We start from the raw sequence: 24913 nt of genomic DNA on the forward strand, positions 1-24913 counted from the left end.
CAGCTGCAGCGGGGCATCACCAGTTTACCACCACGCTTTGACCTCCAGCCCATTGCCCAATCCCCAAAGCATCCATCCCCCAGCTCCCAACTCCCTATAAATCTCCTCTGCCTCCGATTCGCCACCTAAAGGAGACGCCTTTCCCCAAATCCACCACCGCGAAAGGGAGGACTGACCCGCTCCTCGGACGGCGTTCCCGTTCCGGCCAGTCTACTCTAGCCAGCTCGCTTGCGGCCGCGATGGAGGGCAGGGCCGGCGGCGGGGACTACATTGCCAGCCTGCTGAGCTCGGCGCCGAGGCTCGACTTCGGCGTGCTCGGCTCCGAGCCGGCGGCGATGCTGGACGGCGCCGCGGTGGCGGGCGGCGATGGCGGGGAGGACTGCCTTGAGAGGTTCTGCGGCGACCCCGGGTTCGCGGAGCGCGCGGCGCGGCTGTCCAACTTCAGTGGGCAGCGCTTCGCTGGCGCCGGCGCCGCGGCCGGCCTCTTCGGGCTGCCGCCGCCGGCGCCCGCCGCGAGCAACGGCGAGTTCGCCTGCTCCCGGGAGGCGTCGTCGGTGTCCGACCCGGCGTCCGCGATGAAGGACGCCAATGCCAAGAAGAGGAAGGCGCCCGCCGCGTCCAAAGGCAAGGGCAAGGAGCCCTCTGCTCAGGTGAGCTTCGCTCTGCTCGAATTGCTGCCCCGCCTCGCTCCTGCCCCGCGTTTCGCGCCACTGACGCTGAAATCCGCGTCGAAATTCTTTGTGCTCAGGCTGGGGACCAGAAGGATCCGGATGCCAAGAGGTTGAAGACGAAGGGCGCCGAGGGGAAGGAGGAGAGCCCCGTGAAGCCCAAGTCGGAACAGGCCGGGAGCGACAGCTCCGTCGAGGACGGCGGGCAGAAGCCGGCGGGGAAGGGGAAGAATGCCAAGCCGGTTGAGCCCCCCAAGGACTACGTCCATGTCCGGGCCAGGAGAGGGCAGGCCACTGACAGCCACAGCCTCGCAGAGAGGGTACTACAATTTCCCATCATTTGCCTGCCATGCTCCCTTCCAGCTCGTCGAATTCCATTTCCATCACGCCGTGTTGACTTCATCTCGTGTGTTCAATAGGTGAGGAGGGAGAGGATCAGCCAAAGGATGAAGGTTCTCCAGGACCTGGTGCCAGGATGCACCAAGGTACGTGGAATGAGCAGCTTCGAAAAGGAGCGCTGGTAGTAGTTGATCCTAGAGCCACAAGGTTATTGAATTCTTGTGGTTAAATGTTGTTTTGTGTAGGTGATTGGCAAGGCACTCATGCTTGATGAAATCATAAACTACGTGCAGTCACTGCAACGACAAGTCGAGGTAAGCAGCAGTCCTGTTCAAATCGACTGATGCCATCGTCGATGCAGTTTCAGAATTCTGATCAATTTCACTGTCTTGTGGCTTCAGTTCCTCTCCATGAAGCTTGCAACTGTGAATCCACTTGACTTCAGTAACCTGCCTACCCTCCTGCAGAAGGATGTAAGTGTAAACTTTCCCCTTCTGAACATGTCTTGTGATGGTCCACCAAACGACTAGCTCCTCACATACGCCGCTGTAAAAATTCAGATGTTTCAAGCCTGTGGCCCTTCAGCAAGTTCAGTCTTCTCGCTGGAAAGCTCCAGCTCGGGGTTTCCCTTCAGCGATCAAGGAGACGTCTTCCAGTCGTTTGTTCAGAACGGCCTGGAGAACCAGTGCGGCCTGAACCCGCTGGACCTGGCTCTGTCCCAGGCCACCAACGCGCAGTACGCGTTTCAGGATGGGACGCCGAGCACAAACCTGCAGGTAATTTGATCCTGAAGATACTAAACTGAATCAACCGGCGTTCTTAGGAACCTTATCCTAACGTAGCTGGGTTGCATTCCTCTCAGCAAAGGAACTTCTGGGAGGACGATCTCCAGAGCGTTTTCCACATCGACAACGGGCAGAGCCAGGAGGAGAACGGGAGCTTCCACGGTCAGTAAAAATTGACAAATGTTTTACTGAATCCTACTTGCTTCGGTTCAGACATCTCACTGACCTGCCCGAATTACCGTCCAAAAACAGGTCAATTACAAGCGGGGCACATGAAGATGGAGTTCTAGTCAGCCGTCGTAGACTATCACCACCGACCAACCAACCCGAGGGAGCGATCTGTACATAGCAGGAAAGAACTCTGAAGAGAGTACTACAGCATCAGTGGCGGCGGCTGAGTGAAGCTCCGAGCTCTGAACTCTGAAGCTACTAGCTAACAGACAGTCTGTACGCAGGCCCTTGGCGACGAATTCGTTTGTCATGATCCTGCCTGTATTAGGGCGATGCGATTCTTTTTTTCTTTTTTTCGATATTTTCCCCAGCGATTAATGTCTCCAAGAAGATTGATTAGCAGTAACAGCAATCACCGGATAGTTACTATGTGTATAAGAAATTAAGAATATGGTGCGGAATACTATTGCTTACTGGCGCCAGGTTCCTAGTCTGAATGAGCTGGAAGGGTTTGCTGGATGAAAGCACGAAGCACTGGGGTCCTGTCCTGTCACAAATCAAAGCTGCCGATGTCCCATCGTTTTCCCATCAGTTTAGCTGTGCCATTGCGAGCTATCCCACGCTTTCCCTGAATATCTCGCGGCGCCTGGCATGATGCTTCGTGGCTACGGCGGGGATCCAATCCAGTCTAACCCCGAGCAAGCTGCGTCGCCGCTGCTGGCTGGGCTGCCCCCCGTCAAGCTCGGAACGCCGCCGCCAGGGGGAGCGAGCTCGTCGGCGCGGACGCTGTCCGTGGGCTCGCCTATCCTCGTCGCCGACGGTGATGTGCTCGACCTCTACGGGTGCATGGCGCGGTAGGTTACGCGTCGCTTTTCTACGAGGAGCGCTCTCGCTCTCGGGCCAGGCTCGCTCCCCGCTGGACGCCCTCGGGGCCTGACCGCGCTGCTCCGTTGCGTACTACGACTACGAGCGCTCTGCTCCCGTTGGTAGCTACTAGCAGTAGCTAGCGTCCCTGAACAGTTTAGTTGCTCTGTCGTGCTACATGTTAAGAGAGTGACTGGATTCAAGTGATGTCAAGGATCCAAAACATGGCGCTGAGCAAACGCGTGCTTTGGTTCGAGATATATATATATATATATATATATATATGTTGTTTTAGCGTTTTTACATGTGTAGTTCTAAACTGCCACAAATCAACCTCTTTCTTTTAAAAAAAACTTTGGTCACCAATATATATTTTTGGGTTTTCAGTGTTATCACCCCTGCATTGTGATTTCGCCGCTAATCTTTGTGTATTTGCTCCTGTTTTGACTGTTGACTAGCGGTAAAATCATACTGAATTGGAACAGTAAAGGGTAAAATCATAAAGTTTAAAAAATAAAAGTAACTACAATTATTTTTTAAAGTAAGGGTAAGAACGCAAATGCTTCAATATTTTTTTATAAACTTTGAAAATACAGGATAGATGCTCTCATGCTTCTAGATTCACTGAGAGAATAACCCCATGGTCTGCGTGTTTTCCCCGGACAAGCCCCAGATGGCCAGATGGTGATCCACCCTAGAGGGTAGAACAGTACGCTGTCAGGTCCGGTCTTTGTTGTCTTCCTCCGTCCCGGGCTCCGGTTCGTGTTCGTGTACGCGCGTGCGCCTACAGGGACCGTCCCCAAAAGCGGGCGTGCTCCCCTACCAATCCCGCGGTTAGGCTCGCCGTCGCTCTCGCCGGCCGCTCCCCGCCCCGGAAAACGCCATCCGTCCATCCGCACGCCGCCTGCACCCACCGCTCTCTCTCTCTCTCTCTCTCTCTCTCTCTACACGCGCGCCTCGTGGCCGTAGCCGGCCATGGTCCACGGATCGACCTCGCCGCGGCAGCGAAAACCTCTCTGCGTCAGCTACGTCCATTAAGGCTCCACGGCGACTCTGCCGGCCGGCGTCGCGAGGTTGACGAAGCCCGCCAGGCCGGAGCCCGGAGGCGTCCGTGTCCGGGACCGTGCGCGCGCACACAGGGAACCGCGGCGGGGGACTCGGGGGCGCGGCGGCGTCGCTGTCCGCGCTCCGCCGTCGACACCCCGAAGGTTAGCCGTCCACGTCGCCGCGGGGGCGCCGAACCTCTTGTCGCGCACAGCGCGGGCGCGCGGGAGCGGGCGTTCAATGCCGTGCCTGCCCATTTCTTCCCTCCCCCTCCGATCGCGCGCCCATGGGGATGCCCGCAATAACTCGCGTGCCCCGGCTGCACACTACAGAGGACGAACCGCGCCGCGCGAGACGTCGCCGCCGTGCCCTGCTTCTCCAAGGCTCCGCGGGCTTTGGGTCGGTCCGTCCTTCTGACCTTGGCGCCGTGCTGTCCGCTCGCGCAACTGAAGATTTAAATGTTTCGCTTTCGCATCCTTCTGAAGCCTCGCCAAAATTTTTGAGTTTTGACACCGTAGTACTTTTGTTGTTATTTGACAATTAATGTATAATTATAAACTAATTAAATTTAAAAAATTCATCTCGTGCTAATCTGTTGGACTGTGTAATTAATTATTTTTTTAATTACATTTAATGTTCCATGCATATATCCAAAGATTTGATGTGACGGATACCGTGAAATTTTTTTTGAAACTAAACGGGCCAGCTGTCTCGTGCACTGTCCACGGTTTGTTCAGAAAAGAAAAGAAACAATGCCCAACGAACTTGGTTGACATGTTTTGAACATGTAGTAGTAAGCCCGAAAAAGAAATGTCAAGTTCTAAAAAAAAAGAGAAATGCTTGGAACAGGTAAGCTCAGCTCGAAGAAAAATGTTTGGAACACGCATGAGTACGAGCAGATTGCTGCAGAACAGAATCCCTCGCTCGCAGCAGCGTAGCGCCCTGTCAGCCCCAGCAATAGCACCCTTGTCATCCGGTGACCAAGGCCACGTCGCCCTCCGCCATCCCTACCGGTCCTGCCGCGACCCACGGCTTGCTTCCCGGGGGCCCCCCTACTTTCCCGGCGACCGCGCCACGCGAACGTCGCCGGCTGACTCGCGGCCGCGCGGCGCCGCGGCGCGCGCGCCGCCACACGTTCGGGGCTCCGGCTCCGGCACAATCCTCACGTGCTCCTCCCCCCCCCCCCCCCCCCCCCCCCCTCTCCCTCCGATCCCCTCCGGCCGGTCAAGCGGCAGCGTCCCGTCCGGCCGCGACATGTCAGGGGGAGCGGACGGAAGCCCAAGCCCTCTCGGTTCAGTCAACCCCGGTGGCACGGCGGCGACCAGCGCACGACGCGAGCCCGGAATCATGGGAGGGATCGCCGGCGCCGTCGGGAATCCCGGCACCGCCGGGCCGTACGGCAGCGGCGCGGCCCGTTGTGGAAAGGTTGGAGCGACGGCGATCGGCCGGAGCAGGAGCGGAGCCAGGATGATGATTTTTTCATTGTTAGGGGGAGCCAACCATATAAATTTATATAAAAATTTAATCAAAATTTAAATTTGTAGTGTAAATTTGGAAATCATAGGGGGCCAGGCCCCTGCCCGCCCCTGTCTCCGCCCCTGGGCCGGAGGGTACGCGTACACAGATGGCGATACGAATACGATCGGCGCGTGCGTGGACGGGTCCGTACGCGCCGAGACGTGCGTGCGGTGCGGCCACAGTCGACGGCGAGGGCGAGACGGCACGTACGGTGGAGAACGCCGGCGTGGTCGAGCTAGATCTGACGGTATGGCCAGATCCGATCGGCGAGGTGATGGTGGCGTGATAGCAATCGGCCATGCGTGAAGATCCAATTCAAGAGCCGAGATGAAACGAATTGAATCGAACCGACCACTGCTCCATCGATCTCATCATGGCACGAGAGAATTATAAACTATCCATTCCGTGACAGAATCATATACAAAACCAAATTAAATACACAACGAACGCAATAGGGTCGATCGCCACTGTTCAGTCCAGATCGAGCATTCTCTAAAAGTTTTGTTTTCATCAGCAGCGGATGAGCTAGCTACCTACAGTCTACTCCAGGCCCCACAAATCTGGGCATCTGGCTGCAGGTCTCTGAAAGTCTGAAGACGCAAAGAAGCTAAGGATCGGAGTGGATAATCCGTCTGGTCCCGGGTGATGGAGCAGCGGCTTCAATGCAAGCGATCATCAGGGCGGCGGCGGCGGCAGCATCCCCATCGGGCTCGTGCCTGCCTTCCGGCCATCCTCCCCTGACGCGTCGACCCACGCGAAAGCAGGAGGAAAAAAAGAGCAGCGGATGGATAGATGGATGGATGGATGGATCGAGGGAGCAAAGCAAAAGCAATGATGAACACCTCGCAATGATCATCCCGGACGCAATTCAGCTGTTAGGTGCGCCGTCGCCGTCGGGCCGATTCGGGACAGCGTGCCGTGTATCCGATCCAACTCCTCCTCCTCTCCCCGGCAAAGTAAGACACCCCGCCCGGTGGAGTCCTGAGATGCCACAGCTAATTCCCATTTGGGAGAGGGGGGGTGCTCCTGCCTCCTGGTCCTGGTCCTCCGTGCTGCGGTTGCGACGAAATCGTCGCGAACGGTCACTGATGTGTGGGCCCGGCCAGCCGGTTTCCGAACGAGCCTACGTGTCAGTGACTGTTCGCGACGATAATGTAGCTGTGGATGGAGTGGGGGGTGTTGCGAAAGAAAAAAAAAAGAAGGAAAGAGCAGCAGCAGCACTACTTGTGGTATGGTCCACGAAAGCATTGATGCGCATGTAAAGAGTTGTTAAGGTGTGGGGATGCGAGCGAGCTACTAGCTTGCAATCTACTGGAAGCACAAGCGTTATCAGCCCGACCCGGGGTCTGTGGGGACGGCGCCAACTAGTTCTTCCTTGAACAACCATGGCCCCCAAGAGCAGCAGCCAGCCGGCCGGGCTGTGGCCTCACGGCCGGCCGCACCAGGTGCGGCGCAACGGGGGGCACCATGGACCGGCCACGCCGTGTGCGTAAACCCACGGGGATTGGGATTGGGATTTGGGAGGTGCGTGCATGAACGGGTGCCTGCCATGGGAGGGGATTGCCGTTGAGTTATGGAGGACCTGATTCCGCGGCCTGCGTTGGTGTCAGGCAGTGTTTTCCTTACCGATCGGTTACCGCCGATTTTTACCGATACCGCTACTAGACGGCAACCCATACCAGCGGTAAATTTCGAAAAATTTCGCCCAAATTTAAAATTTTCAAAAATATTTGAAATAAAAAAGAAAAAATATGGTAAGAAAGTAGAGATGACATACATCATTCTAATATAGAACATGTTCAAATATTTGACTGTTTGGGCACTCAAAAAAACAAAAAAACTTTCGGACCGGTAATCCCGAGCGGTATCCTCTAATCCCGAGCGGTATTCGGCGTTTTCCGAGCGGAAATCGGCGCGTTTGGACCGGAAACCACTGCATTGTGAGTATTTCTTGATTTTACATTGATTTTAAGATGTTTGTTGTGTAGCTATATTCAAAAACATGTGTTCATATTAGCTATATGGATCCATTTGTTCATGGTAGTTGGATGTTAATTTGTTCATTTTAGCTATATGTATATATGTGTGTTCATATTTCAAATATGTACATATATTTTCATTTGTTCATTTGTTCATTTGGACCAGATACCATTACTATGTATTATATATATTGACGATGATGGTTTGTGAGGACTATGGTTGTGATGATTTGCATGGACTATTGTTGTGATGATCTATATGGACTATGGATGTGAATTTCTATTTTTATGGATATGAACTTCTATTCTATGTATGTGTAAATGTTATATAATTGTTTGATATATACCATCAGTAATGATATTTACAAAATTACGGTGAAATGCTGCCAAAATTTTTAATTTTCCAAAGTCATACGGTGTTTACCGGTTAAAAACGACGGTTACCGGTCGGTAAACATCGATTACCGGTCGGTAAACAACGGTTACCGGTTTTTTGAATTTGAATTGTCACTTCGAGCGGTTTCTAGCGGTTTCCGGCGATTTACCGCCGGTTTACCGATACCGCTAGTTGGCGAAAATCGCTTTACCGTCGGTAAGGTGAACCCTGGTGTCAGGTGGATCAGGATCGCTTGGATTGAGGAGGAGGGGACGAGGAGTTTCATCTGGTCCATGATCCGGGTGTTATCATGGGAATCATTCAGCTTTCAGGAGCCATGGCTTGGCATCATTGCCTGAGCCTGCAGGGAGCTGTCATGGCCGGAGGAGTGTCGTTTTGGGTTCAGTTCTGTGTGTCCGCTAGCTTCCCCCGCGGCTCTGCGTCCTAGTCGGCCAACACCTACACTTTTGTTCGTGCTGCCTTGGTCGTCGTCGACTCGTCGTGATGTGTGGCCTGTCCAATGCAAGTATGAACGGAGGTGACCTTCACTTAGCACGCTAATTGCCACTACAAGCCTAAAACACAACGTGGTTCAAAGCGTGGACTGATTCTTGGTCCCAAGAAGAGGCAGAAACGGGCGGTGTCTGCTTGGTGATTGGTGTATTTCAGAAAGTGTCGAATCTGACAAGACGGGTAGGAACTCCTTGGCCGGACTATCCATGACAATGCCTGAACTTTTGAATTGCCTGTGCCCAACTCCTCTCCTCAGGCTGTGTTTAGTTCCTCCAAAATTTCCAAACTTTCCGTCGGGTAGCAAATGACGCATGCATAGAACACTAAATGTGGGTAAATAAAATAATTTATTGCACAGTTTGGATGTACATTGCGAGATGAATCTTTTGAGCCTAGTTAGCCCATGGTAGAACAATATTTACCACATACAAACGAAAAGTACTACAGTGCTTTTCAATTTCACTTTTCGCAAACTTTTTGCATCTAAACACAGCATCGTACACCATGCACAGAGTTTTCAGCATGCACGGCTGTTCTTGTGGCATCACATCACATGAGAGCTGCACCAAGATTTTTCATGCTGAAGGACTAACCAACAGCGGGCGGTTTGTAGACTATTCAGAGGCACAATTCGAAGAAGAAGAAGAAGGCTGGAGTTCTTTTTTCCAATTAATGTGTAGTTAACCGGCACTAAGCTTTCGGCCTTAAATTCCCCTCTAGAATTAAAGGAGGCACTGGACCAAGCAGCAAGGGACACTGAACGCAGCGGTAGGGTGTACCGTTAGGCCTGTCTGCTGGAGAGGCGGAGGCCCATGTTGCAGTAGCGGGCGCGCAAGCGATTGGCAGCGAAATTGTTATAGAGCGCGCGTGCGCCAGGACCGTTAGGCAGCGAACGGGACATGCGTCCTTATAAGAGACTATCGTTTTCCAAATTCCGCTTCAATGCTGCTTCGGATTCCACCGTCTACTTCATTTTCAAAAGTTCCAGAGCAAGTGAGAGGGTATCTAATCTCCGGTTTGTGATGAGGGTCCTAAAACAAATTAGTTTATGTCAAAATATATATTTGATGGAAGCTATTGTACACTAATTTCAAAGTTTTACACCTCTAGGTACAAAGTTTTTAATATATCGGCCCAAAGTTGTGCCTCTTTCCAAAAAAAACTTCACATTATGACATGAAACTCTTTTTTGTTAGGCATACAAGTTAGTTAGTGCTGTGAATTGAGGGGTTCAAAAATTTTATTTCATGCCTTGATATATTCATTACGTTTGTAATCATTTATCCAAAGTTTTTATAAACATGATCTGAAAGTTCTCAATATTCATTCAAAGTTTTCAAGTAGTCAGTTTAGAGTTTTAGCATGGAACTATATAAGTTTAGACATGTGATGTTTTATATGCTTCATAGTTTTTTCACAAATACGAGTATTAAATTTTCAAATATGTGCATTCAAAGCTAGGTATTCTATAAAAGTTTTTCATATAAGAGGCAAAAACTTTCAAGATTCTACTATAAAGCGTCATATGTAGAACTTCAAATATATGTAAATTTTTGTAGCATGGAGTGCATAGTTTACAATTTGGCAGTACATAGTTCCATATATTCATAGTGTAAAGTTTGAAATTACAATGTTTTTTTTCATAAGAACAATATTTTTGAAGTGTGCAAGCTGCAATTCCCTGAATATAGAATGTAAAGATTAGAATAAAAGGTTTATACTAAACACAGACTTAGGTGATCTTTCGTTTTTACTAAACACACTGTCTTTTTCTCCAATCATGCAGGTATATTATTTTTCTCCCCATTAGTTGAATCTTAGTTTTTTTTGTGAGTTCTGTGATGATGATGTGTCCACATTAATAAGAAGCTTACTAAACTCTCATTTTGCGCAGGTCAGGCAAAGGCTCATTGATAGCTCTCAAACAAGATTTGGACCACAACACTTAAGCATTCAGGTGAGATCAAGGCACATTGGTTGCTATGAAAAAATTCTATACATATGTGTTTCAAAATACACTGGTATGAAATCTCTAAATTTGAATGCTAAATTTGTTGTAATTACAAAATTTTAGAGTTTGGAGTACAAAGTCAGTAATGTTATATTTGTAAAGTTCATGTGTTCTAATGTTTAGGGTTGTAACGTTTTTAAGATAAAGTTCTAGAACCAAGAGATACAAAGTTTCTGAGAGGCTAGAACAAAGTTCCCAATATGGAAATGCAAAGGCTTTTAGTTATGAAGTATTAGATGTAAAAGGATAAAGTTTTAAATGTTTTGTCACAAAGTTTCATATTTTTTGAAGAGTAAAGTTGTATTGATGAGAATACAAAGTTTATAACATGTTAGTAGAAAGTTTTCTAATTTTGAGATGCAAAGTTTAGAGTTTATTTTACTAAAAAAATTTACAAGCCCAAAGTTATTAAATTTAGTGTTAATTTTTTATTTTAGCAGAAAGTTTTTTATCTAAAATGTTCTATATCTATTTTTAAAAGGTTTCAAATATCCATGTATAAAGTTTTGTATCTAGTAGTATAGATTTTTAAATTTAATTGTAGAAAGTTTTGAAATTTAGTGTACAAAGTTTTGAAATTACAAAGTTGTAGAGTCTCGTGTAGAAAGTTTGAAAATATATTAGTAGAAAGTTTCTGAATTTAGAGTGTAAGGTTTGAATTAAAGTTTTGGATCTGGGAGTACATAATTTAAAATGGGTTAATAGAAGATTTTTGGAGCTAATAATTTTTGGGACAACCCCATATTTAAAGAACATAGTTTCATACTTCGAAGTTTTTGGGACTAAAAAGTTTCTTTGTTTCCTAGTTCAAAGTTCATAGTTTCAGATTTCAAAGTTTTTGGGGAACTAAAAAATTTTAATTACTGTACTACTACTAAGTTTATATATACAGATTTCAAAATTTTTGGGACTACAAAGCTTATTAGTGTGCTACTACAAAGTTCATAGTTCAAATTTTAAAATTTTTTGGACCTACAAAGTTATTAATATGCTAGTAAAAAGTTTCATAATTTTTTATATTTGAAAGTTTTTTAGAATTACAAAGTTATTAATGTGCTAGCACAATGTTTAGCCATACAGGAGGGTAAAATAAAGATTTGATTGGCTGTCGTTCTGCAACATGGAATAAACAAAAAAAAACTGATGGCCCATTCATGTTTTTCATCCAACATCGTTATCTTTTTTTAACCATAATTGCATCTTCATTGATAGAACTCATAATTGCTTCTGCATCTTCTTTTTACCAAACCTTAGTCTTACTAGTTCTACATGCATATGTATGTGAAATCTGTATAACTAAACTTAAGACACTAAAGAATTGTCCGCATCTTTTTTTTACCAAATCTTAGTTCTACATGTATATGTATGTGAAATCCAGGCCCCGCCCATTCACTCACCCACACATCCGTTGTCCCGAAAAATAAAAAAAATAGAGTAGAAGGTAGAATAGAAGTCAAGTGTATATTCACTACTTCAAACTACTAGTGTACATGCGCTGCTTCCTGCTTGCAACGGTCATTCGCTGCAATGCTACCGCGGCGCACGCTCGCCAACTAATGACCCCGGATTGGCAGCCTCACGAGTGACGCCACCTCCCCGCGAGACGTCAAGGAAACCTACCAGTCTACGACTCCTGCAGTTGGTATCTGAGTTCTCCAAAGACTGCCAGTCCCAAAACTGGTGGAATCCTACACTTTTGATCTCGGCATTCTCCAAAGACCTGAAACTGTCGTTCTAAAAAAAGAAGACCTGGAACTGCAGCTCGATCACCTCTTTTTACTCTGCAACTTTGCTAAAGCTTGCTGGGCATCATCGGTTGGAGTCACAGTGCTCACACCAAGACCAGTTCTACAAACATTCAGGCGTGTCGAGCAGCAACTTGGTGCCAGGGCAAAGGGCTGAAGCGGATAGACAGGTCCTCTTCGATCTGGTGGTAACAGCTGAAGGCTGCTCCATTGCGTTTCGTTCCGACCCAGTTGTAGCTCGCCAGCGCGGTCCGCCGCGGCAACAAGGGCGGTCCGGTGCCGGCCCAGGCCTACGGCTACGCGCGAGCGTTTTCGGCCATGCCGTGCACGCTTGCCCAACGTGGTAGTAGCTCGTAGCGGTGGCGCGTCATGGCTGGCGATCCGGTGCGCCCGCCCGCCGCCGGCATGCGGCCCGGAAGGCCTCCAGGGACCGTGGCGTCGTCGTCGTCGATGCGGCGCATGTGGCTGGCCTCGCGCTCTCTCCCCCGTTAGCCCTGTCAGGCTGGTCATGGCTGGTCACGCTGTCAGGCGTGCAGGCCGAGTGATGCGGAATGACTACATGAGCGAGCGGCCATCACTGCTCTGTTTTCTTGCCGTTCGATCCTGGTGCCGATGGCGTCGAGGTGGCGGCCGGAGCGCGCGTGGAAGCCGAGGATCCTGCCGCCGGCCGGTCGCTGACGAGCGTGAGCGCGCACAGAACGAAACCGCCCTCGAACTCGCCGCAGTGGCCTTCCACGCCGGTGAGGTGCTCGCCGGGGCGCAGGCAGATCTCGGCGAGCTCCCCCGAGGGGGCCGCCTCAGAGGCCTGGTTGGTCCACTCCTGGCGGCCGCCGCGGTCGTACAGCTGCGCGGACACGGCGTGGACGGCGTCCCCGTGGCGGACGGCCAGTCGGCCACCCTGGCGACTCGGCCGACGCCGCGCGTGTCCACGTCCCGGGCGCCCCCGCCGGCGCCGCCACAGGGCCCCAGCCACACCACGTACGGACCCCTGCACAGCGCAGCGCGTCCCGTCATCAGAAAAAAAACGTGGAGAAAAAAAAGGAGGGCGAGGATGATGCACGCTGCCACCGGCGGCACGCACGCACCCTCGATCGCTGCAGGATCGGAGGAGTGCGGCCTTTGGAGTCTTGGCAGGCAACGGGGTTCGACGGTTGCTCGATTCGTGGCGCGTGCCGCGAAGTCAACAACCACGGGCCCGTGTATGGTTGGCTTTGCCGTGGTACGTGGCTACGTGCGTGCTCGGCGCTACCACCGCGCGTTCAACGTTCGCGCGCGCCGTGGGGTAGCTGTATGTACTCTTTGGAATTCTGGGAGGCGGGAGGAAATGCCTTCCATGTGCCGGACAGGCTGTGAGCCTACATTCTCCAGCGGATTCGAGGCATTGCATCCACGTCGATGCGAACGCACGCAGGTCCTTGCCGGTGCCCGGAGCTCCGGACGGGGACAGCAAACAGACGTGCGCCGCCTGCGCCCTGGGGGCTCAGGCTGTTTGGTGCTGTTGGCAACAAACAGCCCATGGCCATGCCCGAGTCACCGTCCTCTTGCAACTACTCCGTTGCACGGCCCGCCACCCATCCTTTCCACTGCCGCAGCGGGTTGGTTCTCTGCCCCCGCGCCGCGCAGTTCGACTCCGGCCTCCAGAATCGAAACAGGCCGCGCCACGCACAACTGCTGAACTGCACAACACCATGCGGCGCCGGGGCCGCTGCTCCCCAGAGTCAAGGGCAAGATTCGAGGTTCGACTTCGTCAACCGGCCGATTCTCAGCCATGGCACAAATAGGCAGAAAAACCACCCCGCTCTCAAACACAAATCCACAATTCATCACATCAATTGTGCTCTGTTATAGGCTTATAGTTCGCCATAGATGCTCTTCGTCTTTGATCTGTGTTACATTTCTTTCTACTGCCCAAAAGAGAGCGAAGAACTGAGTACCAAAAAACTCTTTACAAGACCTGACAAATCGAGCTGCACGACTCTTCCTGTAAACAGCGCCGCGCAGTACGCACTCCAGTACCCTCCCACACTCAATTCAGGGTGTAACAACAGCAAACCAAAAGTCTACACGACTGCACAACACGCATCTACTAGCCAGCCAGACACTGACCAAACAAACCTCAGCTCGGCTGCGGCCAGGCTTTTGTGCACCAACAGAAAAGGAAACGAGGTAGGAACACATATGGATATCATCATGTACGAAGAAAACACAATGTATAACCAAATCAAGCCAAGCCACAGTAGCTTCTTAATCTACTTCAGCTTCAGCTGCTTTGCTCTTCTTGATGCATCTTTCTTTTCACTCGCTTCATCATATATCATAAAAGAGAAAGAACCTGATCATCAACCAATAAACCAAAGGGAAATCAGCAACATGTTTGTGCATCAATACATAGAGGAGCTGCTTTCCTCAGGGCTTTTCCTAAAAAAAATTAATCAATGGCATGCATACCTGGTAGTTTCAAAGGTCTGGAAGGTTCATGCTGGTCAACTTCGACACCAATAAACACACATGCAAGCACATGAGCACAGCACCACTATCCACCCTCAGGTAAACTATGTGCTGTGCGACCAGATAGTTTCACAGCTAAACAAAAGCCCCAAGTTAGAACATGTAAGCTCAAAGTCACACATCTACCACAAGACAATCACATTCCAAAGGCTCTGGTATAGATATCATTTGAACCCAGCATGTGCAAGTTGTTTACTTCACTTGGATATAGCATCCTCGACATGTCCGACATAAGGTTGTTATTCCCTTGTCTCAAATTGCTCCACCCATCCAAGTGACCATTTGTAAGCTGTGAGTTTCTGGGTTGTTGCGGCATCTGCGCATAAGGGGATACAGGACCATGGCTCTGCTGTAAAAATCTGGATGCCAGATAATTATCATTCATAGGATTGAAAGCATCATGCATATGGTCTGTGAATCTCAAGTTTTGATGAGACTGCACATTTGGTTGCATCTGTAACTGAAACCTTGGATCATTATTTGATGTTTGCAAGTGGGCTGGAAAAACATGGGTATTTTTCATCTCCAGCCCTGAATCACCAATTCCAGGCATCCGCCCTTTTCCCACGGCCAGTATGGCAGGATCATTAAATTCTATGTCATTTGTGTGCCTACCAAACGGAACTTGATAATGACTACTGTTGCGGCCTAAAGCATTATCCCAGAGAAGAGTTTCTGTCAAGAACCACAAAAAGGTATAAGAAGTCGAACTTGTTTTGAGAGAAGGCAGACAGGGATATTGAGAAAGTAAACAAACCTGGGTACATTGAGCCATACACCTGATTAGACCCATCCCGTGATGAAAATCCAGAGGTAAAAGCAGAAGGGAATCTAGAAGGGTGGTTGGGCCCATCCTGTAATGAAAGTCCAGAAGAAAATGCAGAAAAAGATCTAGAAGGAGGATTAGGCCCATCCTGAGATGATAATCCAGAAGAAAATGGAGAAGGCAATCTCGGTGGGGTCTTAGACATTTCCTGAGATGAAATTCCAGAAGAAAACCCAGGAGGGGGATTCAGACCATCCTGGGAAGGAAATCCAGAAGAAAATCCAGGAGGTGGGACTCTTGCTGGTGCTGAAAATCCTGGGGGTGCAGATATTTTGGATCTTGATGAACCTGAGAGAGCAAATACTTCATAAGCACCCAAACTTATCACTGGTGAAAGCATCAAAATTACAGAATTACCACCAATACATCAACAATCCACCCGCCCCTCAACTTGAATACAACAACAACAACAGCAACATAGCCTTTTTTCCCAAGCAAGTTGGGGTAGGCTAGAGATGAAACCCGAAAGAAATAAGTTCAAGGTTCAGGCACATTGACGCCCCTCAACTTGAATAAGCTCTATAAAATATTAGCCCCAACTTGTTACAGTTTTGTACATGAACATGAAGCAACATTCTGTTCCTGAACATTAATCTCACGACATCTGTTGACCTAGTCATACCGTGATGTGCAAAAATCTACCGAAAATATTTTGTAGATGACTTTTTTTGTTATCCTTTATCAATTGAGCAACAATATCCCAGAGTTCTATAAACATATGAACTTTGTAAATACACCATATGTGTCGCTTCAAATATTGAAATAGCAGTTTAGAACAAAAACTTTAGGGGTACAACATATATCTTGCACAGGGTGTGTACTCATTGAAAAAGTGCAAGATTCAGGCAATTATGGAGTTTTGCATGTGCCTTGCTGACATGCAGTTACAGGTGCATTGGAATTTAGATATTCATCAGAACTGTAACAAGTCAGACATTTGGCAATGTTGGCCCAAATGGATCTCAGTTTCATTAATTTTAGGCCCAAAGGGCAGTTTTACATATATATAGAAGCCAAGTCACCTCTTTATTTAGTTCTACCTAGGTGGCCACAGGAGGCCAGAAAATCCACCGTGGGATCCCATCGACAGGCCGAGATCGCGCGCACGCGGTGGGGGGCCGGGGACACAAATGCGAGACTTATCTAACAGCCAAAAGGTGTGGTTGTTTATGTTTGCATGCAGTTTAAATTTCCTAAAATCCAAAGTAAGTTGCAATTTTGACGGTTACAACAGCATCCACATGCATGTTTCTTATGTAGAGTGTGGACAAGGCAGGTTTTGCACCTTCAGGTCTCTCTAGCTTAACAAACACTGTTTTGGCTAAGGAATCAAATGATTCTAATTAAAGAGGGCCTTTTTGTTGTCAAGATTCTTGAAAGATAGATCAACATCCATTTGCATGAGTAAGAATATTCTCACCAATGTTGAATGAAAAAGTGAAACCACAGAATGAGAACATTCAATTACAGTACTCGTCATTTTGCCAATCAGGTACAGAAGTGAAAAGGTAGTACTCACCAGTAGTTGCCATATCTGACATAGCAAGAGAGTTGTTATTGGAAGGATCATTCTCCAGGGATTGGAATGCAGAGCCATTCTGGTAAAAATTTCCCTGAGAAATCTGGGGTAGCAAACTAAAATTTTGATCACTAGCACAGTTTCTGAGAGATGAATCTAAGTTTCCTTGGCTATCCTGTCTAGCAAACGAAAATCTTGACTCTCTGCTGCCAGATCCTGATTTCCATGAAGGCACGGTGAAAGGGACATCATTATTTTCAGATTCTCTAAGCATCCTAAGAAAATTGTTAGCAGGCAAAAATGAATCATCCCACAGATTAAACTCTGATGACAACATATCAGAAATTATTCTGCTCTCATCCTTATTTACACTTATGGTCTTGTCAAAACTTCCTACATTATCAGATCTTACTGAACCCATTGCACCAGGCTGATGACTTCCCATTACAGGATGTCCAGAAACATTACCAGGTGTATGTACAGTCCCTCGCCCATCTTGATCTCCATTTAACAAGGCACGAGCCTTATCGATTGAAGAAAACCCACTCTGCATCTGGGAAGTAGTAGTACCAATCATCGATGTAGGGTTACTTTCCGTATCATTCCACAGTGAAGTGCCTAATGTATTAGGAAACCCAGCAAATGACGAATATGATGGTTGGCCTGAACCATCCATCAGCCTACTATGAAGTTTATCAGTGATCGCTGTGGAATTTACTATATCATTTAATGAAGTAACACTACAACTTTGCTGCTTTGAAGTCCAATCAAGATGGTTATCAGAACCATATTGACTAGAGAGAACCGTATCCATATTTTCTGAATGTAGGAGCTCATCATGCTTCATATGAGGTTGGCCTCTGTCGAAATTCTGACCTATGGGCAATGTAACAGATGTGCATGGCATTGCATCTGGTTGATGATTTACTGCCATACTATGAACCTCATCATTTCCATTTAACTTTACTAAAGATATCTGAACAGATAGCTTCTCAATGTCAGTCTCCCTGAGTCCAATATCCTCTAGTATTTTCTCACTAGCAGCAACACAAGATTGACAGTTTACATCAGCTGAAGTAGGGCTTTTAGGAGTAATCTTGGTAACTGACCTATCACCATCACCAGTCTTTACATCTGATTTCGAAATTGCTAGATCTGATACAAAATCTGAAGGATGTTTGCTGGTAATGTTCATTGTCAAGTCTTTCTTAGGTGATATAGGCGACTTGGACGCTAGATGGGTCAGCTTTCCATTTTCTTTCGCAGCTTGAATTTCCTCGCTTCCTTTTGACATGCCGTCTGACACTACAATGTCATCGTCATTCCAAGCTGATGGTATTGTGGAGAAGTCTATGTCCAGTGATGATAGAGAATGTGTTTCCTTCACAATACCAGGCTTATACGGCTCTATGGTTTTGGATGCACTATCTTGTTCTGATACTTGCCATCCTTCAGGCATTTCTGGCGCTGTACTTGTATCATCATTCCAAGAAGAAGGTATTACTGTACTTGCAATAGTTGAAGAACTAGAAAAAGAATTAATTTGTGGCTCTGATTTTGATTTTGTTTGAGACTGTGTTGATGTCACCCCATTAGCTGTTGTCCTTGCATTAAAATCACGATGCCCCCTGCACATAGAAAAGGGGGGGAAAATCAGTAACACAGTTCTCATTTTCAATATATAGTGAAAGATAGCGGAGCACTCCTAGAGGTATCATACCACGAGGAAGCTGGTGGAAGTGTGGACCTCCCAGAACTACTATTTGGAGGTGAAAGTCTGGGCTGGTTGTTGGTATTCTGCAGACAAAAAGGCAATTGAATGCAGTATATAAGCCAACACATGAGAAAATACAACAGATTAACCTAGACTGGAAAGCAGCATGAAACTTAGAAAAAAAAAAGACATGTCTTCAAATGAATTTAGAATTTCAGCATAAAAAACATACAAGTGTTCCATTCTTGATTGTATGCTTGGCTGATACCACCGCACTGTAAGAGAAATCGTCAACTGGAGGAGGCAGTACAGTGCCTGCACGTCTTTGCGAAACACTGGACGCCATCTGGGGGACCCTAGTCCTGATAGGAATGTAGAAGAGTGAATGGAAAGTATCAATTGATACTAGCACACAGGGAGTTATCAAAACAGTACTTAATATATTAAACATCCACATTGAAGCAGGCATACCATTTTACACAGAATACCAACAGCTTATGCATAGTAAGATTTTGCTTGTATTGTTCCAAGGGACTAGGAGTAACTACTATAAACAAAAGTGGAAAAATGAATGGTAGTTTTAAAAAGCAACCGCAATGCCAAACGGAGCCACAATTTGCACAAGTTGTGTACGCAGAGAAGGAAAGCATTAGCCAGGACTTTTTTTTTTTAGCAAAAGCATTAGCCAGGACTTGTACAGTAGCTTAGGGCTACAGTGAGTGAAAAAAGCAGAACAAGAAACTGAAGTTCCAGAACACCAGTTAAAATAGCTCAGTGCTACCTCGTATATGCTGAGATAACCTCATCTTTAGTGAAACTATCCTCCTGACCACCTACTTCATGCAAATAGAGACAATCTGGATTCCCACATGTCTGGAAAGTCAAGAAACATTCAGGATGAGAGGATTAGGTAGCGTACTAGAAAATAAAACTATCAGAGTGAAGCAACAGTCGTACCAAGTTCCGCAGCCATGCATGGCAATATTTCGTAGTACCAAAGCATGCTCTGCAGCAGTCAATAACCATTAGAGTTACCACATCGTGTAAAATTTCTGGAAGAGAACAAAGTATAGAAGCTCACCTTAAAACTTTGCCTTCCAAAACAAAATTGTGTACAGCTTGAATACAACGAATGGCCTCCGCTTCTTTGGCATAAGTAATATATCTGTACACATTTGACAGTAATCAGTCATTGTTTAAACATGAGCAGAACTTATGAATCGAACTATTATACAAACAAATCACTGCCTACCATTACAAATAAATGATCTTTTAAACTTCCACACTGTCACCAATGTGTACCTTTTAACTGCATGTCTCTATTGTAACATATTTACAAACTACATTCAAGACAAATATGCATATATCATTTTCAATATTCGATCTAACTATATCAAGAGGTATTGGTGGTCAAAGTTTAGATCCTTCCACTGAACGCAACACAACTTATCTGAATGTTAGTAATTTGTAGCAACAACACGGAAAAAGATAATACCCAAGGTTCTTAAACAATTTAGGACCATGATTATCTATATCTGAAACAAATAAGTGGGCAATATAAGATGCAGCCTTCAGGGAAAACTAATTGGTTTATGTAACTGCATGCCATGTATAAGCATAGCTAAAACAAGAAGTCTCAGCAACATACCAACGCATGGGAGGGAAATTATCTAAAGAAAGTGTTGATGAGAAACAGTGTGTTAGACATGTTGCAAGCATACGAACTTCAACATACAAAGTAACTTCTACACTGCTGAAGCCCAAACGGTGAGCTACTATATTGCTGAGTACACATAATGACATATTCCAGATGCCTCAATTTTATTCTTCAAGTTATTCTACAATTCATATTGCTGGCATAACACTTCTTCAGAATATATCCAGCAATTCTCTTTGAAACCGGTCAGAAACCAAAGAAGAAATCTTACATTGCCAGGAAACCAACAATGCTCTCAAACCAAATAAAAAAACTGCCATCTCATTTAAAGAAATTCTTCTATTCTATATCTATACACATGTAGGATCAGGTTTCAGCTTAGCCCTGATCCAGTGGATTGTACCATCCAGAAGAATCAAGTAGGTCTGTCATCGATGATGCAAAAATCAAGCACTGGCTGAAAAGACGATTTGCATCTATCTGAAACTCTCAGAAATCACATCAATAAAGAGATATTTCTCATTATGTTGGCAATGAGGAAACCAATGTTACTTTCAGATGGCCAAAGGCAAGTCACACTATTAAGTAGGTAGGACCTTAGAATGAATACGGATATAATTGTCATCTTTTTCACCAAGTTCAGTAGAAAACTGCCAAATACAATTTTAGTCTCAATTTGCTTTCTTATAATATTAATGTGACAAGGAAGGATTCAAACTTGAAGAATGAAATTGCATAATGTGGAGGATAACTATTTGATATATCAAACTAGTTAACAAAACCTAAATAATGTCTCTGTATATGAAGCAAGAACAGAGCATGCATGTACAACATGAGGTTCAAAGAGGCATACACACTAATATTGTTGTTTGCTGATGCCTGCTGGGAAGGAGGTCCAGTAGGACGGGAAACTGAAACCTTCAAAACTTTCCCATATTGTCCAAAGTATTCCCTACGCTCAAGAACCTAAAACAAAAAATAATTGTAGTGTTGGTATGAGAACTAAAATTTAAACATACAATGTAGCATAACTTGGATGGATCTAATTCTGAATAATGATATGGTACTCACACTCTCATTGCACAAATGTGCAGGTAGTCCAATTATGTACACCAGATTCCTCTGGATAACCCTGACACCAGCCAGATGCTTCTTAGCTTCTACGGTAGATGTTGCTGCTGCTGCCGCCGCCACCACCTTTGGCTTAACCTTTTGGGTCTTGTGCTTCTTCTCTAAATTTTTCTCTGCCACCGTCCTGTTTCCATGAAAATGAACATAAGCTGGAACTTGCTATTACAATACACCTTTCACACGTGGGTAATGTTAACTGAACTGAAATAAAAGCTGAAAGGATTTATATTCACATGTTTCGCATGATAAAAGGGTAATCCCAAATGCTATAGTCTGTAGAAGTAAAACACAAATTGATTGATAAGGGCAGAAGCATTAGGAGGGTGAAAGAAAGCATGGCTGCTGAAAGTTTGTGACGAACCTCTCACAAGTGGCAGCCATTTTGGCAATCCTGTCCTTGTCATAGGGAGTGCGACATGCAGGGCAGCGGCCCTCTGTCTCCTTCTCAGCCATGTCTATGATATGGTGCCAGCACCAGACACAAATCTGAAGAGTTGGTACATAAACAAGAAAAAAATGAGTAAATGGCAGTTAGCCGCTTGAGCTCATGGTGGTTGTGGCTGTGCAACAGCAAAGGCATACAGTCCGATTGATCGGATAGGAAGATTATTGATATACATACATCATATCCACATTTGCATGGCTTGAGCTGCTGGTCAGTGATGTCCATCTCCTCGGCACAGAGTGGGCAGGTATGGTCTCCATCATCGCTCATGGTAGTACTGATTGATGAGAAGTCAGAAGGAAGAGCTGTTAGAATCCCGATGAAAAAGAAGAAGACACCACAGACCAAAACAGAAAAGTAACCAATCGTGAAGCTATTGTATCAGCAGCTTGAGATCCCAAATATTTAAGCACAAAAGAAATAAATCAGACATTAAAGCGTCCAGGAAACAGAGGTCATCGAACTTTGCCCAATGTTAACAATCAGTCATAAAACCTAAATCTACAGCTAGAAATATATCAGGAGGGGAAAAATACCCAATGCTTCAAAGCTGATTTCATCTGGCTGCTATTTGGATTTTGGCACCGACGTTTTGCCCTCGCACCTCTAATTCCTTTGCGATTACAGATTTAGCACAGGATTTCTCCCCGTCAAAAAGCCCATCGTGAACCCGTTTCGACTCCCGAACCGATCGATCTGACACGACTTCTTCAACATCTCGCTCTCTTCTCTGTGCTACGACGCGTCCCTCCCCTCCGCTGGCGCGCTGCGCCCCCCGTCCCCCCACATCCTGTGGACCTGCTGCTCCGCACCCTGCACCCTACCGCGCTACTCAGCCCCGCCCGCCACGAATCGGAGCTCACGTCCAGCAGTCCAATCCAATCCAACACCAAAAAGGAGAAACCACAAGAGAAGAGAGGGAGAGGATTGCGTGCCTGAGTTGATGTTGCAGGTGGCGATCCATCCTCCTATCTGACTTCTAACTCCAATCGAGGCCGGCGGCGGCGGCGGCGGCGGCGGCGGCGACGGCGATGGGGAGCGCAGGGGCAGGGGGGGCGATGAGGATAGAGAGGGATCGCCGCCTCGCCGGTGTTCAGGCCAGTCAAAACGGCTCGCCAAGCGGTGGGTGCAGGGCCTGGATGACGGGACGCCTCGACGGGGCAAGAGGCGGCGGTCGGGGCGCGACGGCGGGATTGGATTTCAACTCCAGTCGACGAATCCGGCGAGTGGATGGAGGGGGGTCGAGGTCGGACGAAATAAATGAGTGCAGGCTAGGCAGCAGGGAACAGGGGAGATGTGTGCGGTGGTGCGCGTGCCGGTGCGCGCTGGTGGAGGAAGGAGAGGTGAGGAGGCGCAGCCTCGCAGGCAGATGCTGGCAAAGGTGCCTGCCATGCAGCGGTGCACCGTTAGATATTGATCCTGTGGTATCTACTATGAGCAACCAATTATATGCAAGAAAAGAAAAGGAAATAAGCTTCCTAATACCGTGTTAGGACGATATATTTATAAAATTGACCCCCTTTCAAGATTTGACGTATTATATGCAGCTATATATGACTTCATTCGCTTTGTTCTGTTGGCTGCAGCGGGTGGCCGATGCTGATTTGCTTTGAGAGAAAAGTACTGCTGCCTAGCTGGTTGCTAGTGACTGGTGTTGATTTGGTATGAGAGAAAAACACTACTGATGGTTGCCAGCAGAACAGAGCGTCACGTTAGCAGTTAGCTATTGATAGTATTGTTACATACTCCTTCTATCCTGAAATATAAAGCATTTTGCTTTATCCTAAATCAAAATAGTCTAAGTTTAATCAATTTTATAGAGAAAAATGTTAAGCATCTAACACATCAAATAAGTAAATTATGAAAATATATTTTATAATTTTCTATAAATTTGATCAAACTTAGAACACTTTGACTCAGAAGAAACCAAAATGCTTTACATTTTTGGATCAAGGAAGTAACATTTATTTCTAAGTTTTAATGAGCCGCGTATTGACATACTCTTCCTATTCCAAAAACAAGTTTTAATATTTGTCAAAAAAAATAAGTCATTTTACTCTATTTAGAGAGTGCATTTGCATGCAAGAATCAATTAGTGCTAAATATGGATAATAAATAGAGGCAAATATAATTATTTTACCTTCTTGTTAATTTGTCCTCCAGTATGTTCGGCTCGGCAGAACTGGCTGGGCTAGAGCCGCTGCTGGAACAGCCAGCCAGCCTCGGCCATTACAAATGGGTTGATCAACATTTTTCAAATTTAAAAAATATCCCTGCAACAGCAAATCCATACATGGCCCCAAACCACAAGCCAATTCTTGTAGTTCACATCACAATACCATAATAACAAAGTTCATTCACTGAGCCTTACAACAAAAGAATACAACATACCACTATAATACATATTGGCCAATTATAAATAGTAACAAATTACGAAAATATGCAAAATGGTTTCAAACTGTGGACTTCAATAATTAACTAACCAAACAACAAAGATCCTAGACATTCCAATCTTCAATTGATATATTGAACTTTGTTCACCACATCACCTTTCCTCCATCATGAGGTTCAGCGGCTACCGGCGGCAAGGGAAGGGGCGGTGGTTCGAGGCGGCGACGGGTGTGGTGGGTCGAGGGGCCGGCTCGGGGCGGGGCGGCGGCTCAGGGCTGGCGAGGAAAGGGATGGCGGCTCAAGGTGGCCCGGGTGGCAGTGACAAGTGCGGCGGCCCCAATCCTAACCCTAGCAGAGGATTTGGGAGTGCGGTAGGGGGACGAAAGGAGTTTGATTAGGGTTTAGGGTAAGGGGACGAAAGGACTTTGATTCATCAGCTGTTTGGCTAGACTTGGACCATCTAGCGCAGCCTCCTGATTTTCACACCACCGAAGAGGCTCGTTAATTTTTAGGATATTTGTTTTGGACGGAGAGAGTATATTGCAATTAATTGGCGTGGCTCTCTTGCAGAGGGCATGCAGTTAACGACCCGTTTGGCCCTGCAATTAGGGTAGAGGAGCTTGATCCTTGGCAGTTGCCATCTTTCATGACCCTCGAATCTTCGATAGAGAGATGTTGGTGGGCAGGACGATGAGTGGCATGTTAACGG

General features: G+C 46.8%; 2 protein-coding genes and 1 pseudogene across 2 annotated transcripts; 1 reads left to right on the forward strand and 2 right to left on the reverse strand.

The window, feature by feature from the left end:
* Positions 1 to 2453, forward strand: LOC120712920 (transcription factor bHLH78-like). Its single transcript, XM_039998848.1, has 8 exons — positions 1 to 650; positions 749 to 988; positions 1088 to 1153; positions 1253 to 1321; positions 1409 to 1480; positions 1568 to 1783; positions 1870 to 1954; positions 2045 to 2453. Exons 1-8 carry the CDS (start codon positions 240 to 242, stop codon positions 2080 to 2082), a joined length of 1197 nt encoding a protein of 398 aa, XP_039854782.1. The 5' UTR covers positions 1 to 239; the 3' UTR covers positions 2083 to 2453.
* A 10084-nt stretch (positions 2454 to 12537) lies between these two features.
* LOC120713548 lies at positions 12538 to 13536 on the reverse strand (annotated as a pseudogene).
* A 287-nt stretch (positions 13537 to 13823) lies between these two features.
* On the reverse strand, positions 13824 to 23132 carry LOC120712921. The gene is made up of 14 exons (XM_039998849.1): positions 22749 to 23132; positions 21991 to 22090; positions 21730 to 21854; positions 21309 to 21492; positions 21091 to 21203; positions 19662 to 19745; positions 19538 to 19586; positions 19362 to 19453; positions 18813 to 18942; positions 18587 to 18663; positions 16867 to 18494; positions 15279 to 15635; positions 14462 to 15196; positions 13824 to 14345 (listed from the first exon to the last, which is right to left on the reverse strand). The coding sequence occupies exons 1-13, from the start codon at positions 22775 to 22777 to the stop codon at positions 14658 to 14660; spliced, it is 3507 nt and encodes a 1168-aa protein (XP_039854783.1). The 5' UTR covers positions 22778 to 23132; the 3' UTR covers positions 13824 to 14345; positions 14462 to 14657.
* Between the last annotated feature and the right edge of the window lie 1781 nt (positions 23133 to 24913).

This window comes from Panicum virgatum, chromosome 6K (assembly GCF_016808335.1).
Source record: "Panicum virgatum strain AP13 chromosome 6K, P.virgatum_v5, whole genome shotgun sequence".
NCBI classification, from domain to species: Eukaryota; Viridiplantae; Streptophyta; class Magnoliopsida; order Poales; family Poaceae; genus Panicum; species Panicum virgatum.

Bases quoted from the DNA above. Each gene is read 5' to 3' on its own strand.
- LOC120712920 (XM_039998848.1), top strand. From the start codon at position 240: ATGGAGGGCAGGGCCGGCGGCGGGGACTACATTGCCAGCCTGCTGAGC. The intron at 651-748 runs GTGAGCTTCGCT...CTTTGTGCTCAG, and splicing joins GCAAGGAGCCCTCTGCTCAG to GCTGGGGACCAGAAGGATCC. The intron at 1,784-1,869 runs GTAATTTGATCC...CATTCCTCTCAG, and splicing joins CGCCGAGCACAAACCTGCAG to CAAAGGAACTTCTGGGAGGA.
- LOC120712921 (XM_039998849.1), bottom strand. From the start codon at position 22,777: ATGGATCGCCACCTGCAACATCAACTCAG. The intron at 18,495-18,586 runs GTATGATACCTC...TTCTATGTGCAG, and splicing joins CTTCCACCAGCTTCCTCGTG to GGGGCATCGTGATTTTAATG. The intron at 15,197-15,278 runs GTTTGTTTACTT...GGTTCTTGACAG, and splicing joins GTATGGCTCAATGTACCCAG to AAACTCTTCTCTGGGATAAT.